The sequence below is a fragment of the Pseudorasbora parva genome, chromosome 12, assembly GCF_024679245.1.
Source record: "Pseudorasbora parva isolate DD20220531a chromosome 12, ASM2467924v1, whole genome shotgun sequence".
NCBI lineage: Eukaryota > Metazoa > Chordata > Actinopteri > Cypriniformes > Gobionidae > Pseudorasbora > Pseudorasbora parva.
Genome location: NC_090183.1, coordinates 46,347,474 through 46,363,244, shown reverse-complemented (window position 1 = coordinate 46,363,244; position 15,771 = coordinate 46,347,474). Strand labels below are relative to the sequence as shown.

Below are 15,771 nucleotides of genomic sequence, written 5' to 3'. Positions count from 1 at the left end.
ACCCACACACTCTCGCTTACAAACTCACTCGCTCGCTCACTCAGAAACTCACTCATTCGCCCGCTCACACGTTCACACACTCACTCCCTCACTTGCTCACCCATACACTCAATCACTCACACTTACTCAGAAACACACTCACAAAATCGCTCGCTCATTCACTCATTCACTTACACACTCACTCTCACACTTGCTCGCTCGCTCGCTCGCTCACACTCACTCACTCACTCACACACTCACTCACTCACTCACACACTCACTCACACACTCACTCACTCACACACTCACTCACTCACACACTCACTCACTCACACACTCACTCACTCACACACTCACTCACACTCACTCACTCACACTCACTCACTCACTCACACAGAGCCTCACTCAGTCACACTCTTTGAACATGTTTGTCACAGATTTAAAAGGAAAGAAAAAATGTTTATTTAATCAACTCTGAAGACAAACTCGGGTGTTCCCCCATCACAGACACTGATGTGTCTCTGTGTGTGTGTGTGTGTGTTGCTGTGAGCTCAAACGAGACTCTGGATGATCTGCGTCTGATCCTGATAGAGCGAGTGAAACGCTCGAGCCAGGCTCAGGAACGGAGCTTCAAACTGTCCGATCTCCCTCTGAACACCAACAGAGACAGATTCAGATTCACACACTCTGAGATTATGATGATGATGATGAAGATGTGGTTGTTCAGACTCACGGCACACGTCTCGTGATACTCCAGGCCGTAACTCTGAGCCCACGTTTGAGCCGCGGCACCATCCACCTCCCTCCTGATCGACAGGTCACGCTTATTCCCCACCAGCGCACCTGATCACACACACATTTCCTTTACGATCACCTCAATATCATATATGAGTGAGTGAGTGAGTGAGTGAGTGAGTGACAGTGAGTGTGTCAATCAGTGAGTGAGTGAGTGAGTGAGTGAGTCAGTCAGTGAGTGAGTGAGTGAGTGAGTGAGTGTCAGTGAGTGAGTGAGTGAGTGAGTGAGTGAGTGAGTGAGTGAGTGAGTGAGTGACAGTGAGTGTGTCAATCAGTGAGTGAGTGAGTCAGTGAGTGTGTGAGTGAGTGAGTGAGTGAGTGACAGTGAGTGTGTCAATCAGTGAGTGAGTGAGTGAGTGAGTGAGTCAGTCAGTGAGTGAGTGAGTGAGTGAGTGAGTGAGTGAGTGAGTGAGTGAGTGAGTGAGTGAGTGACAGTGAGTGTGTCAATCAGTGAGTGAGTGAGTGAGTGAGTGAGTCAGTCAGTGAGTGAGTGAGTGAGTGTCAGTGATTGAGTGAGTGAGTGAGTGAGTGAGTGAGTGAGTGAGTGAGTGACAGTGAGTGTGTCAATCAGTGAGTGAGTGAGTCAGTGAGTGTGTGAGTGAGTGAGTGACAGTGAGTGTGTCAATCAGTGAGTGAGTCAGTGAGTGAGTGAGTGAGTGAGTGAGTGACAGTGAGTGAGTCAGTCAGTGAGTGAGTGAGTGAGTGTCAGTGATTGAGTGAGTGAGTGAGTGAGTGAGTGAGTGAGTGACAGTGAGTGTGTCAATCAGTGAGTGAGTGAGTCAGTGAGTGAGTGAGTGAGTGAGTGAGTGAGTGAGTGAGTGAGTGAGTGAGTGAGTGAGTGAGTGAGTGAGTGAGTGAGTGAGTGAGTGAGTGAGTGACAGTGAGTGTGTCAATCAGTGAGTGAGTGAGTGAGTGAGTGAGTCAGTCAGTGAGTGAGTGAGTGAGTGTCAGTGATTGAGTGAGTGAGTGAGTGAGTGAGTGAGTGAGTGAGTGAGTGAGTGAGTGACAGTGAGTGTGTCAATCAGTGAGTGAGTGAGTCAGTGAGTGTGTGAGTGAGTGAGTGACAGTGAGTGTGTCAATCAGTGAGTGAGTCAGTGAGTCACTGAGTGAGTGAGTGAGTCAGTGAGTGTGTGAGTGAGTGAGTGACAGTGAGTGTGTCAATCAGTGAGTGAGTGAGTCAGTGAGTGTGTGAGTGAGTGAGTGAGTGACAGTGAGTGTGTCAATCAGTGAGTGAGTCAGTCAGTCAGTCAGTGAGTGAGTGAGTCAATCAGTGAGTGAGTGAGTGAGTGAGTGAGTCAATCAGTGAGTGAGTGAGTGTGTGAGTGAGTGAGTCAATCAGTGAGTGAGTGAGTGAGTCAATCAGTGAGTGAGTGAGTGTGTGAGTGAGTGAGTCAATCAGTGAGTGAGTGAGTGAGTGAGTGTGCGAGCGTGTCAATCAGTGAGTGAGTCAGTCAGTCAGTCAGTCAGTGAGTCAGTGAGTGTGTCAATCAGTAAGTGAGTCAGTCAGTCAGTGAGTGAGTGAGTGAGTGAGTGAGTGAGTCAATCAGTGAGTGAGTGAGTGTGTGAGTGAGTGAGTCAATCAGTGAGTGAGTGAGTGAGTGAGTGAGTGAGTGTGCGAGCGTGTCAATCAGTGAGTGAGTCAGTCAGTCAGTGAGTCAGTGAGTCAGTCAGTCAGTCAGTGAGTGAGTGAGTCAGTGAGTCAGTGAGTGAGTGAGTGAGTGAGTGAGTGAGTGAGTGAGTGAGTGAGTGAGTGAGTGAGTGAGTGAGTGAGTCAGTGAGTGAGTGAGTGAGTGAGTGAGTGTGCGAGCGTGTCAATCAGTGAGTGAGTCAGTCAGTCAGTCAGTCAGTGAGTGAGTGAGTGAGTGAGTGAGTGAGTGAGTCAGTGAGTGTGTGAGTTGAGCGAGTGTGTGTGTGACCTCTGACCTGGCACCTGCAGCCCGTGACAGTGTGAGCGGAGCTTGTCGATCCAGCGGCTGCAGCTGGTGAACGACGCCTCACTGCTGATGTCAAACACCACACACATCACCGACGGCTGGTTCCACTGACACACACACACACACACGTCATTGGACACACACCGGGGTCACATGAGTGTATTTTGGCTGTTCTACTGAACTCACCATGTTCTCACAGGCATCTGCAAACGGCTCCCGCCCCGCCGAATCATAGATGTAGAACTCCTGAGATTGAGAAAGCACAATCAACCAATGAGCAGGTAAGAAGTGTGTGTGTGTGTGTGTGTGTGTGTGTGTGTGTATGTGTGTGATGAGAGTGTATACATCAGTGTGTGTGTACCACAGTATCACCGGTGTCTGGGATAGACACTGATTTCTCCAACAGGTCCACACCAACATTCTGCAAAACACACAGTTCGGACCAAATCATTCAATATAACATTTAAATCATTTCATTATTTTTTTTTATTTTTTATTTTTTTTATTAATTTGTGTGTGTGTGTGTGTTAGTGTGTGTCTGTATGAGTGCGTGTATGTATGCATATGTGTGTGTCTGTGTATGCGTGTCTGTATGAGTGTGTGTATATGTATGTGTGTATGAGTGTTGTGTTTATTTGTGTGAATATGTATGTGTGTTTGCATGTATGCGTGTGTGTGTGTGTTCGTGTCTGTATGAGTGTGTGTGTGTGTGTTCGTGTCTGTATGAGTGTGTGTGTGTGTGTTCGTGTCTGTATGAGTGTGTGTGTGTGTGTGTGTGTGTGTGTGTGTGTGTGTGTGTGTGTGTGTGTGTGTGTGTGTGTGTGTGTGTGTTCTTACCATAGTGTAGTTTTTCTGAAAGACAGCCCCATCACTGCGAAACATCTGACACAGTGTGCTCTTCCCTACAGCAGCATCTCCTTAACACACACACACACACACACACACACACACACACACACGCGTTTGTTATTGTGACCATAGACCGTAAAAAAATATGGACGACTCGACATCATCCGTTTCCGCTTGCCATATTTGAAGCTTTCAGGCAGCCTTGCACGGCGCGGACATCTTGGGACCGAGTCTGCGCAGTAGCGATTTCGGGACCGGAGTTGCGCAGTAGAGCGCAGGAAGTAGAGCAGGAAGTACAGTCGCGATATCAAAAGCCCGCCCACACTCTCGCAGATGCAGAACAATTAATTATGTTGGTGTGAAATAAACAGTTATGGAAATGTAGAAATTAAAGCTAAAGCTCTAATCTGCTCCCAAAAATTTCGAAAAAAGTCCGTTAGTGCCTCAGTGACAACTTCACTCAGAGAAGCCGTCAGTCTCAGCTGTCAATCATGACGTCACACTCGCGTTTTTATAGCATCAAATAACTAACTCAGACTAAACTTATTTTTAAAACGAACACCTGAAATGAAATCATCGTGATGATAACTGCCTTCAGTGACATATACTAACTTTGGGGGAACATTTTTGAAGTGTAATTTTATTATTTAGTTTGCCTAGTGTCCATTAGAAAACACAGAGGGGCGGCTATACTGGGACCGGTCGCCGGGGGGCGATCGAGGCGCGAAAGCTTCAGTAAATGAGAGGGAGACTGCAGGCTTGATTGTGACATATGGAGACATTCCATAGGCGTAATGGTTTTTATTCTGTACAAACCGTATTTTCTATCCCCTTACACTGCCTAAACCTACCCATCACACACACACACACACACACACACACACACACAGAGCCCCTAAATCTACCCATCACAGTAAAAATGCAGAATGTTTCCGTTCTCATAAAAACTCCTCCTGTATGATTTATATACACCCCGCCCCCACACACACACACAGTTTAACGTGAAACATGACAATACTATTACATCATAATCTGCATTCTGCACGCACACAAACAACGCGTTCTTACCCACGACAACACATTTCGCTCTTAATTTCACCATTAGGCAGAAATAAATAATAATGAATTGATCACAACATAGAGTTGAGTGTGTGTTTCTTCCTTCCGCCACGGCAACCTGGACCCAAAGCGTTGCTTAGCAACTGAAATAGCGCTCTTCTATTGGCCCGACAGCTTTACGCCAGTAGTCTGAGCGACGCGGTTGGCCGAGCGGCGTGACGTTACAGATGTACGTCATTCTGACGTTAACGTAACCGTCCTGAACTCCACCACTAGAGGCCGGGCTTCACACGCGCAGCTAAAAATAACTTAACTCCTTCATAATGATATATAAGAATTTAATAACTAAGTTCGTTTAGGATACACAATACAATTAAATGCGCTATAAATAAACATTGATTGAATACAATTAGACAGCAATAGACGTCAGTGGAAACTGCATAATATAAAAACAAACGTGTGTGTGTGTGTGTGTGTGTGTGTGTGTGTGCGATGACAGTAAACGGCTCCATCACAAACTGATGCTGAAAGAGCTGTGAGTGACAGGTGAGATGTGAAGAACCCACGTCATCATCGCTGTGTAAAGCGTTCTGATTGGATGCTCAAGCATTCCAACATGACGTCCCTGTTTTAACCATATGGACCTAGTTTTAAATAAACATTCATAAATAATAATACAACGATTTATGTTTATGATAGTAAAATCATTAATTTGCCATGTTTCCATGTAAGTGGAATTATACAAGGCTGCATGAGAAAATAAGCATGCTTTTGTAAATCATAATCACTGAAATTATTAATTAAGGGATAAAAAGGTCATACTTATGACATAAAATAGTAAAAAAAAAAAAAAAAATCGAAACATTTAACATAGCCTACTACTCTTCCAAATTCAGCACATATTCATCTATAGCTATATATACCTATAACTCATATTTATGAGAATAAAATTCGAAGTTGTACTTAAAAAGTTCAATAAAAAAGTTTAAGTTATGAAACGAAAAGTCAAAATTATAACATCACAAACATAATCATCACTTGTTAGACTTCTTGAGTTTTTATATTAGAACTTTGACAAAAAATTAAAACAAATGACTTTAAAAGTCAGAATTATGAAATAAAGTTGAAATTATGAAACAAAAAGTCAAAATGATGACATAGAAATTCATTATTTTTGACATTATCGCATAATTTCGAATTTTAAATTGAATAATTGTGACTTAGTGTGTCATAATTATGACTTTTTGGCATTCATTTAAGTTTTTATATTAGGACTATGACAAACAGTAAAAAAATGACACAAAAAGTACACACACAAAAAAATCAAGTCTCCAATTGAACATTTTCTAGTGACTGATCACATCTAAATGCTTCAGTTGGCCAAATTGAATATCTGTGAATCGATGCAATTTTATTTACATAAATTAAATTTGGCCAACTGAAACATTTACATGTGATCAGTCACTAGAATATTTTCAATTGGAGACCTGTTTTTTACAGTGTAAAAATTATGTTAGAAAGTCATAATTAGATATTTTCGCCTAATTTTGAATTTGTTCTTGAATAATTGAGACTTTTTGGCATTCTTTTGAGTTTTAATATTAGGACTAAGACAAATAATAAAAAACTATGACAAAAAGTCAGAATTATGCAAAAAAAAAAATGTTTAATTATGACACAAAAAGTAAAAAATGATGACAGAAAGTCATAATTAGCATAATTTCACCTAATTTCGATTTTTTTTAATTGAAAAATTTAGACTTTTTGGCAGTCTTTTGAGTTTTTATATTAGAACTATGACAAAATAAAACATTATGACATAAAACAAAGTCAGAATGATGAAACAAAAAGTAAAAATGATGACATTTTTTTACATTATCACCTAATTTCGTATTTTTATTTGAATAATTATGACTTAGTATGCCTATGTGATAATTCATCTATGATTTCCCAAGTATGATTTATATTTGTAATGTGGCGGACTGATCTAAAAGCCATTGCGCTGGTGTGACGCCGCTTCGCGCATGCGCGCAGATGAGCTGTAGATCTGCCGTCGCACTTCCTCTCAAGATGGCGGCGCAGCGCAGGAGTCTGATGCAGAGCGTAAGAAAGTCCTTTTTTTCGAATCTTCCACACTCATTATTGCTCGTTTACTGCTGGACCGTCTATATATTTACCACACACACATTATTAAAAGGGCCATGAGGGAATTAATCTCGCGTTTTAGTGTGTTTTCAGTGTGTTGAGCTGCGACAGTGTCTCTGTCTTTACATTAATTTCGATGTTTACTTTCCGTCTCTGTTCACTGAAGTATTACTTTATTATTATTACACACACTTACACAATACCTGACACTCGCTGAACCCACATCAGTGTTTACAAACGAAACGAGACATTTTCTGATCAAATCTATCCTCATGAATGAAAGTGTTTCTGTCTCGTTTTACAGCACAAATATCATATTTCACTGGAGAAGCAACACTTCATTAAATAAAACTCACTCAACATAAACTCGCTTCATTTTTATACATTTTCAAAAAAATATGACATAAGTAGTCATTTGAGATCAAAAGGAGAAATTGACGTAAATAGTTGAGATGAAAAGTCGAAATTATGAGAAATATTTGAAATTTTTACAGTTGAAATGTACCTAAAATGTTAATTAATGTTTACACATTTTTTTATAAAAGAAAAAAGCCAAAATGATGTCAGTTAAAATTGACAAAAGTCAACATGATACATTATATTTATGCGATGAAGTTGAAATTGACAAATCAAAATTATGAAATAAAAACGTGAAATTATGAGTCGTTTGTGATGAAAAGTTGAAATTGTGACAGTTGAAATGAATGAAATTAACATAAAATGTAAAATGAATTACTAAGTCATAGTTATGAGATTGAAAAAAAATCTAACTTTATTACAGTCAAAATTATGTCAGTTGAAATTGACAATAAGCATTATGACATAAAAATTCGAAATTATTTCAGTTGAAATTGACAATAAGCATTATGACATAAAAATTCGAAATTATGTCAGTTGAAATTGACAATAAGCGTTATGATATAAAAATTCGAAATGATGTCAGTTGAAATTGACAATAAGCGTTATGATATAAAAATTCGAAATTATGTCAGTTGAAATTGACAATTAGCATTATGACGTCAAAATTCGAAATTATGTCAGTTGAAATTGACAATAAGCGTTATGATATAAAAATTCGAAATTATGTCAGTTGAAATTGACAATTAGCATTATGACGTCAAAATTCGAAATTATGTCAGTTGAAATTGACAATAAGCGTTATGATATAAAAATTCTAAATTATGTCAGTTGAAATTGACAATAAGCGTTATGATATAAAAATTCGAAATTATGTCAGTTGAAATTGACAATAAGCGTTATGACGTCAAAATTCTAAATTATGTCAGTTGAAATTGACAATAGTCGTTATGACATCATTTATGACATGAAAAGTTGAAATTATTATGACATCAAATGTCAAAATTACAGTTAAAATTGATGTCGAAATTATGAAATAAAATTGTGAAATTATGACTGTTTGAGATGACATGTCATGACAGTTGAAATTGATATAAAAAGGTAAAATTATGAAAATCATGTTCATGAGACCACAAAAATCAACGATTTTCATGAGATTAGGTGAAATGTTGAAATCATGACAAAAATGTAAAAATTGTACATAAAAAATTTAATTATGACTGTTATGACACTTTCATTTTATGAGATGAAAGTCTAGTGTTATTCATAAACGGACATAATTTTTAGAAGTCCAGAAAACAAGATTTTCAAGTAGATGTATCTTGATGTAAGAATGTTTAGATATTATATTTAGGTATTATAAGGTGTCATTGTAAAGCATAATTCCACTAGCGTGTGTGTCTGATGATGCTCATGTGTGTGTGCTGTGATTTCAGCATCAGAGCTGGACCGATGATCTTCCTCTGTGTCAGCTGTGCGGTGTCGGCTCCGCCCCAAATTGCACATACGGCCCTGATGGGAAAGGGACCCTGAGCCACCCGAATGAGGACGGACATTTCCGCTTCAGGTAGAGTCTCGATCAGCCGCTGCAGACACCCGCACAGGTGTGCACAGTGTGATGTGATGTCACGTCCTGTTTGCTCCTCAGCACGGACTGCTGCTTCCTCTATGGGGTGTTTAATGGCTATGATGGCAGCCGCGTGGCCAGCTTCGTGTCTCAGTGTCTGACCGCGGAGCTCCTGTTGGGTCAGCTGAGCACCGGACACACAGACGCAGATGTGCGAAGGATCCTTTTACAGGTACCACAGCTTCACCTGATCAGATTAAACTGGAGTTCAGCTTTATTCATAGTTTTAAGTCACATGACTGTCGCGGAGCCTTGGGGGCAAAACCGCCACAGAACTCCATATAACTGCAGCACAAGTCAAATATCCATCTTAAAGGGATAGTTCACTTTAAAATGAAAGTGCTGTCATCCTTTACTCACCCTCAAGTTGTTTTAAACCTGTATGAATTTCTTTCTTCAGCTGAACACAAGAGATTTTTGGAAAAATGTCAGTACTGGAGCCATTGGGCCTCATTCTTGAAACGTTCGTAAATATAGGAGCAAATTCTGAGTAATTTGTGTGTAAAATGGACCTTTATGAAAACTCTCCTCCGGATTCACAAATGCACGCTCATTCATAATTAGCATAATCTCCGCCCATGAGTTACAACTGCAAATGACGTGAGCAGGAGCGCTGTGGACGCTTCTGGACTCCTTTCTCAGGTTTGGCTCCAGGATTTTGCATAAATGTTGAAGAGACGAATCGGCCATATGACTAGCAATAAATATTAAATTATTATGTGTCCACCAAAGCATGTTTTAGCCAGCTAAACACCTGCTGCTCTTCTGAAAACGGCCAGCTGGGGGCGCTTGAGAGCGCTTTGCGAGGGCAGCGTTTTTCCAGCTGAGATACTTTGGTAGCTGAATATCCATGGCAGTATGTGTTACTAGTATCTCATTTTGAAGAATATTACTGAATTTAGAAATGCAGTAAAAAGCGGTATTAACTTCTCTATTATTGTTGTTCGGTTGGTGTACAAGTGGGATGATTGGTCGGTGTAGTTTTTGTCCCGCCCCTTCTGTGATTGGACGGCCTGGTAAAAAATGAGAGTTTATGGTAGGCCTAAATTAGAAGAACACAGAACGCTCAAATCTTTTACGCACCGTTTACTCGTGGTAGGGAGCGGGTGTACATTTCTTTCGTACCAACTAACATTTTGAAAATACGAACGTTTTCGTGAATCCAAATATTTACGGCAGAGCGGCTTTACGAACGATTTACACAGAAATTCGTTCTGCTTGTGTTTGATGAATGAGGCCCATTGACTTCCATAGTAGGAAAAAAAAATACTATGGAAGTCAATGGCTCCAGTTAACTGATCGGTTACTGACATTTTTCAAAAAATCTTCTCATGTTCAGCTAAAGAAAGGTTTGAAACAACTTGAGGACGAGTAAAGGAGGACAGCGTTTTCATTTTAAAGTGAACTATCCCTTTAAATCATGCACGTTTTGGGCACGTATGATCCATATACAGCACCTGCTGCAGCATTTCAATCCCTAAAAACAGCGTGACGTTTTTGCAACGCTTAAAGGGATAGTTCCCCCAAAAATGAAAATTAGATGTTTATCTGCTGACCCCCAGGGCATCCAACATGTAGGTGTGTGTGTTTCTTCGGGAGAACACTAATGAAGATTTTTAACTCTTTTTAACATTATGTGAATGGGGAACAATTCTATGAGAGCAAAACAAACAAACATGCTTAGACAACACACACACACCCTGCTGCTCCTGACGACACACTGATGTCTTAAGACACGAACCGATCGGTCTCTGAGAGAAACTCAACAGCATTTATGATATTTTTTTTTACCTCATATCAGGCGAATCTCATCTAGCGTTCCCATCCGCTATTCCTGCCTTCTGCTGAGGTCAAACCGGCGCGGTCTTAGACATATATACTAGATTCCTCATTAGTGTCTGCGTGGATCAGTCGAATGAGGAATCTACATAATATATATCTATGATCGCGCCGGTTTGACCTCAGCAGACGGCAGTAATGAGAGATGGGAACGCTAGATGAGATTCGCCTGATATGAGGTTAAAAAAAAATATCATAAATAATGTTGTGTTTCTCTCAGAATCCGATCGGTTCGTGTCTTAAGACATCAGTGTGTCGTCAGGAGCAGCAGGTTTGTGTGTGTGTTGTCTAAGCATGTTTGTTTGTTTTGCTCTCATAGAGTTGTTCCCCATTCACATCATATGACCGACACACAGCAACGGTTGAGTTAAAAATCTTCATTTGTGTTCTCCTGAAGAAACACACACACCTACATGTTGGATGGTCAGCAGATAAACACAACAGGCTCATTTTAGTTGAACTATCCCTTTAACGTGAAAAACACTGCGTTGCACAAATAAGGATTCAATTAAGCAATGTTTAACGCCAATTTAGGATTTGTTGATATGGCTTTTATTTTAAATCGAGTTATTTCAACACTTAATTTTAAACACAGATGAATTATGCAGTAAACCTGTTATAGAGGTATATCTGCAAATATCGTGAAACCCACTCTAATGTACTATAACAGTGTTCATCTGCTTTCCTGTATGACGTGTGCAACATCAATACGGTGAATATTGTATTTGGTATTTTAATATCCCTGTCTTACTGCATTAATACTGACTACAAACCTGGTGGTCAATGGAGGAGTTTTGCCCTCCAGATGGGCGTTTATTAGCCCGACAAGCCAGACCCACATCAAGATGTTTGGTCTGAAACTCTCCATTGACGGCTCAATCTGAGGGGCGGATAAACGGCTGTCTGTCAAACTCCCTCTGCACGCGATAGGATAGCGCTACACCAACCGGAGCAACGAAGGGGAAGCAGAGCTGACAGATTAAACATTCGCCGTATCCGGTCGGCTAAACCCCGAACACATCTTCCCTTCTTCAGAATGACTTCAGTGCCGTTCTTTGTTCTTTTCTCAGAGAAAAGCTTAACTCAAGTCTTCCAGAGTCGCGGTCAAAGCTGATTCGAAAGACCGCTGTTCGTCAGTTTCTGTGTTTACTAGAAGCACGCAAACGCAACTCGGCCGTCGTCATTATGGCCCCGCCCACCGACTCTATACACGATGTGATTGGCCCGTCCAGATTGTGAGGAATACAGCTCAGAAGGGTATTGAGAGTTCCTAGACCACACTTGCGGGCAAATTAAATTTGCTGCCGCTAGGATGCGTCTAGATTTCTAGGCTAGGCGTTAATATGAGCCTGTGACGAGGCATGAAAACTATAACTTGTGAGTCAACTGCTTCAGGAACAAGAACAGATGTAGTGGCCCCGCCCCCTCTCCAGCTCTACTGAAGGCCATGGTGTCATTATGCAGATGATGTGTGATCGGTCACATGCGTGATGATGCGTGTGTTTTAAACCCTCAGGCGTTTGATGTTGTGGAGAAGAGCTACTTTGAGACCATCGACGATGCTCTGGCGGAGAAGGCCAATCTGCAGACTCAGCTTCCTGAGGTGAGGACGGGTGTGTGTGTGTGTGATGGGTAGGTTTAGGGGTAGGGGCAGTGTGTGTGTGTGTGAGATGAGTAGGTTTAGGGGCAGTGTGTGTGTGTGTGTGTGTGTGTGATGGGTAGGTTTAGGGGCAGTGTGTGTGTGTGTGTGTGTGTGTGTGTGTGTGTGTGTGTGTGTGTGTGTGTGTGTGTGTGTGATGGGTAGGTTTAGGGGTAGGGGCAGTGTGTGTGTGTGTGAGATGAGTAGGTTTAGGGGCAGTGTGTGTATGTGTGTGTGTGTGTGTGTGTGTGTGTGTGTGTGTGTGTGTGTGTGTGTGTGATGGGTAGGTTTAGGGGCAGTGTAAGGGGATAGAAAATACGGTTTGTACAGTATAAAAATCATTACGCCTATGGAATGTCCCCACACTTCACAAAAACAAACGTGTGTGTGTGTGTCAGGGTGTGTATCTGTCCACTCAGACGCAGAAGATGGCCGAGCGACTGAAGGCTTTAGAGCAGGAAGTTTCAGGTGGAGCCACTGCCATCGTCGCTCTGATACTCAATAATAAACTCTACATCGCTAACGTCGGTATGTGCATCACACACACACACACACACACACACACACACACACACAAGGGATCTTGTTGTCGTTGTTTTCTTGTTTCTGGAGGTGTGGTGATCAGTGTGTGTTTTCAGGGACCAATCGTGCTCTTCTCTGTAAGACGACCACTGACGGTCAGAACCAGGTGATCCAGATCGGCCGAGCACACACAACGGACAACGATGATGAGCTGACCAGACTCTCACAGCTGGGTCAGTACACAAACACACACACACACACACACTCCCTCTCACACACACTCCCTCTCATACACAAACACACTCCCTCTCATACACAAACAAACTCTCTCTCTCTCTCTCTCTCTCTCTCTCTCTCTCTCTTACACACACACACACACACACACTCACTCTGTCTCTCTCTCTCTCTCTCTCTTACACACACACACACACACACACACTCCCTCTCATACACAAACACACTCCCTCTCATACACAAACAAACTCTCTCTCTCTCTCTCTCTCTTACACACACACACACACACACACACACACACTCACTCTGTCTCTCTCTCTCTTACACACACACACACACACACACACACACACTCTCTCTCTCTTTCTCTCTCTCACACACACACACACACTGTCTTTCTCTCTCTCTCACACACACACACACACACACACACACACACACACACACACACACACACACACACACACACACACACACACTCTGTCTCACTCTAGTCAGTCATGAAGAACAGTGAGTGTTTTTCTCTTTGTTTTATTAGCATGATTATTATAACATCAGCAGGTTTATGAATCATTAGTTGATTGTTATCACCATGTGTCTCATTTGAGTTTGTCCTGTGTGTGCGTGTGCGTGTGCGTGTGTGTGTGTGTGTGTGTGTGTGTGTGTGTGTGTGTGTGTGTGTGTGTGTGTGTGAATGATTGCCATGTCCTCCCTCAGGTCTGGATCCGGTGCGTTTGAGGCAGACTGGACTGATCTCGGGTCAGAGCAGCACTCGGCGGATCGGAGACTATAAAGTCAAATTCAGCTACACAGACATCGATGTGCTCAGGTGTGTTTCTGCGCTCTATTCAAAGAGTGTTACCAAAGGAACCAAAACTCCCATCAGGGCATGATGGAGAAAAATAAACCTTTGGAGAAACCAGACTCAGTTCTCCTCTGGTCTATCAGGTCAGAAATCATAGTAGATCAGTATATTTGAAATTTTTGGGTATCACGCAAGAGGCGGGTTATCTGTTCAGCGTTTTTATCTGATACACACCTGGACTAGTGCTTATTTCTGTCATACACTATATTGCCAAAAGTGTTCTGACGCCGCCTCTACACACACATGATCTTCCCATTGTTAACCCGTGGGGTTTAATCTGGAGTCGGCCAACCCTCTCTAACAGCTCCAGCTCTTCTGGGAAGGCTTTCCTCAAGGTTTAGGAGTGTGTTTATGGGGATTTTTGCCCATTCTTCTAGAAGCTCATTTGTGAGGTCAGGCACTGATGTTGGACGAGAAGGCCTGGCTCTCAGTCTCCGCTCTAATTCATCCCAAAGCTGTTCTATCGGGTTGAGCTCAGGACTCTGTGCAGGCCAGTCCAGTTCCTCCACACCAAACTCCTCATCCATGTCTTTATGGAGCGACGCTTTGTGCACTGGAGCGCAGTCATGCTGGGACAGGAAGGGGCCGTCCACAAACTGATCCCACAAAGTTAAGAGCGTGAAATTGTCCAAAATGTCTTGGTGAAGCATTAAGAGTTCCTTTCACTGGAACTAAGAGCCAATTACTGAAAAACAACCCCACCCCATAATCCCCCCTCCACCAAACTTTACACTTGGCACACTGCAGTCAGGCGAGTCCCGTTCTCCTGGCGACGGCCAAACCCAGACTCGTCCATGTGATTGTCAGACTGAAGCGTGATTGGTCGCTCAGAGAACACGTCTCACTGCTCTAGAGTCCAGTGGCGGCTGCTTTACTCCACTGCATCCCACGCTTTGCATTGCTCTTGGTGATGTAAGGCTTGGATGAGCTGCTCGGCCATGGAAACCCATTCCATGAAGCTCTCTCCGCTGTTCTTGAGCTCATCTGAAGGCCACAGAAGTCTGGAGGTCTGGAGCTGTTGACTCTGCAGAAAGTTGGAGACTTCTGCGCACTGTGACCCTCAGCATGCGCTGACCCCGCTCTGGGATTTAACACTTCGTGGCTGAGTTGCTGTTGTTCCCAATGGCTTCCACTTTGTTCTAATCCCACTAACAGTTGAGCGTGATTTGGAGGGGCGTGCCAAAACTTTTGGCAATATACTGTACATGTAGAATTCAGAAAGCAGCACTTACTGTATAATAATTTATCAGAATTATCGCGCACATCAAGAGAACGTCAACTCTTGCTCATCTCATATTTATCATGTGCATTAAAACATGCATTTCGTACATTATGAAGACTGGTAAAACGAGAAGGTAAAACAGCAAAAAATCCTGATATTAAAACCCACAATTCCAAATGATGTTCATGTTTTTTTTATTTAAACAACAAAATAGCCCTGTCTTGGTATTATGTGTGTATCAGTGCAGCAAAGCATAAGCCAATCATCTCCGAGCCTGAGATCCACGGCGGCCAATCATTGGAGGGCGTGACTGGCTTCCTGTTGCTGATGTCCGAGGGGCTTATAAAAGCGCTGGAATCGGCGCACGGACCCGAGCAGGTCAACCAGGTGATTGATCTGACAATTAACCCCTTAACTGTCACCCCCCTTTTTGAAAATAGACATGAAAATGCATTGAAAGGAAGTCACACTATTTTTTCTTCTCTATTGTGCCGTATATCGTGTGAATCGCTTTGCAAACAAGAACAAATGTAGGCGGGGTTTAATTTTGTCTGGATGGTTGTGGTTTGCTATTGGCTGATCTCCTGTGAGTGACAGGTGGCCCCACCCTTGGCATCAGGGATGTTTTGATATCCTGGACTACATTTCCCATGTTCCCCTTCTCAGGAGATCGTTGCCATGGTAGCAGCGGAGTTGGCTCAGCAG

General features: G+C 42.3%; 2 protein-coding genes across 5 annotated transcripts in view; one reads left to right on the top strand and one right to left on the bottom strand.

Annotated features, from left to right (window-relative positions):
• Window positions 1–417: 417 nt before the first annotated feature.
• On the bottom strand, window positions 418–4,746 carry ift27 (intraflagellar transport 27 homolog (Chlamydomonas)). The gene is made up of 7 exons (XM_067458583.1): window positions 4,626–4,746; window positions 3,546–3,625; window positions 3,070–3,129; window positions 2,895–2,954; window positions 2,698–2,815; window positions 713–822; window positions 418–629 (listed from the first exon to the last, which is right to left on the bottom strand). The coding sequence occupies exons 1-7, from the start codon at window positions 4,657–4,659 to the stop codon at window positions 531–533; spliced, it is 561 nt and encodes a 186-aa protein (XP_067314684.1). The 5' UTR covers window positions 4,660–4,746; the 3' UTR covers window positions 418–530.
• A 1,887-nt stretch (window positions 4,747–6,633) lies between these two features.
• tab1 (TGF-beta activated kinase 1/MAP3K7 binding protein 1) overlaps window positions 6,634–15,771 on the top strand; it is a 14,005-nt gene continuing 4,867 nt past the window's right edge. For 2 of the 4 annotated variants that reach the window (XM_067458581.1, XM_067458582.1), the window contains exons 1-9: window positions 6,634–6,719; window positions 8,555–8,685; window positions 8,767–8,917; window positions 12,101–12,187; window positions 12,643–12,751; window positions 12,862–12,978; window positions 13,697–13,808; window positions 15,309–15,453; window positions 15,733–15,771. The exon at window positions 15,733–15,771 is cut by the window's right edge and continues 175 nt beyond it. In XM_067458581.1, coding sequence (XP_067314682.1) covers window positions 6,651–6,719; window positions 8,555–8,685; window positions 8,767–8,917; window positions 12,101–12,187; window positions 12,643–12,751; window positions 12,862–12,978; window positions 13,697–13,808; window positions 15,309–15,453; window positions 15,733–15,771 — 960 coding nt within the window. In that variant the 5' untranslated portion in view covers window positions 6,634–6,650. Of the gene's footprint in view, window positions 6,720–8,554; window positions 8,686–8,766; window positions 8,918–12,100; window positions 12,188–12,621; window positions 12,752–12,861; window positions 12,979–13,696; window positions 13,809–15,308; window positions 15,454–15,732 lie in introns of all 4 variants that reach the window. The other 2 variants (XM_067458579.1, XM_067458580.1) reach the window with 1 other exon arrangement.

What these genes read in the sequence shown, in the direction of transcription:
- ift27 (XM_067458583.1), bottom strand. Translation starts at nt 4,659, where the DNA reads ATGGTGAAATTAAGAGCGAAATGTGTTGTCGTGG. An exon ending in TCACGGGCTGCAGGTGCCAG is followed by an intron (nt 823 to 2,697) that starts GTCAGAGGTCAC and finishes GTGTGTGATCAG; the next exon opens with GTGCGCTGGTGGGGAATAAG. An exon ending in AGTATCACGAGACGTGTGCC is followed by an intron (nt 630 to 712) that starts GTGAGTCTGAAC and finishes GTTGGTGTTCAG; the next exon opens with AGGGAGATCGGACAGTTTGA.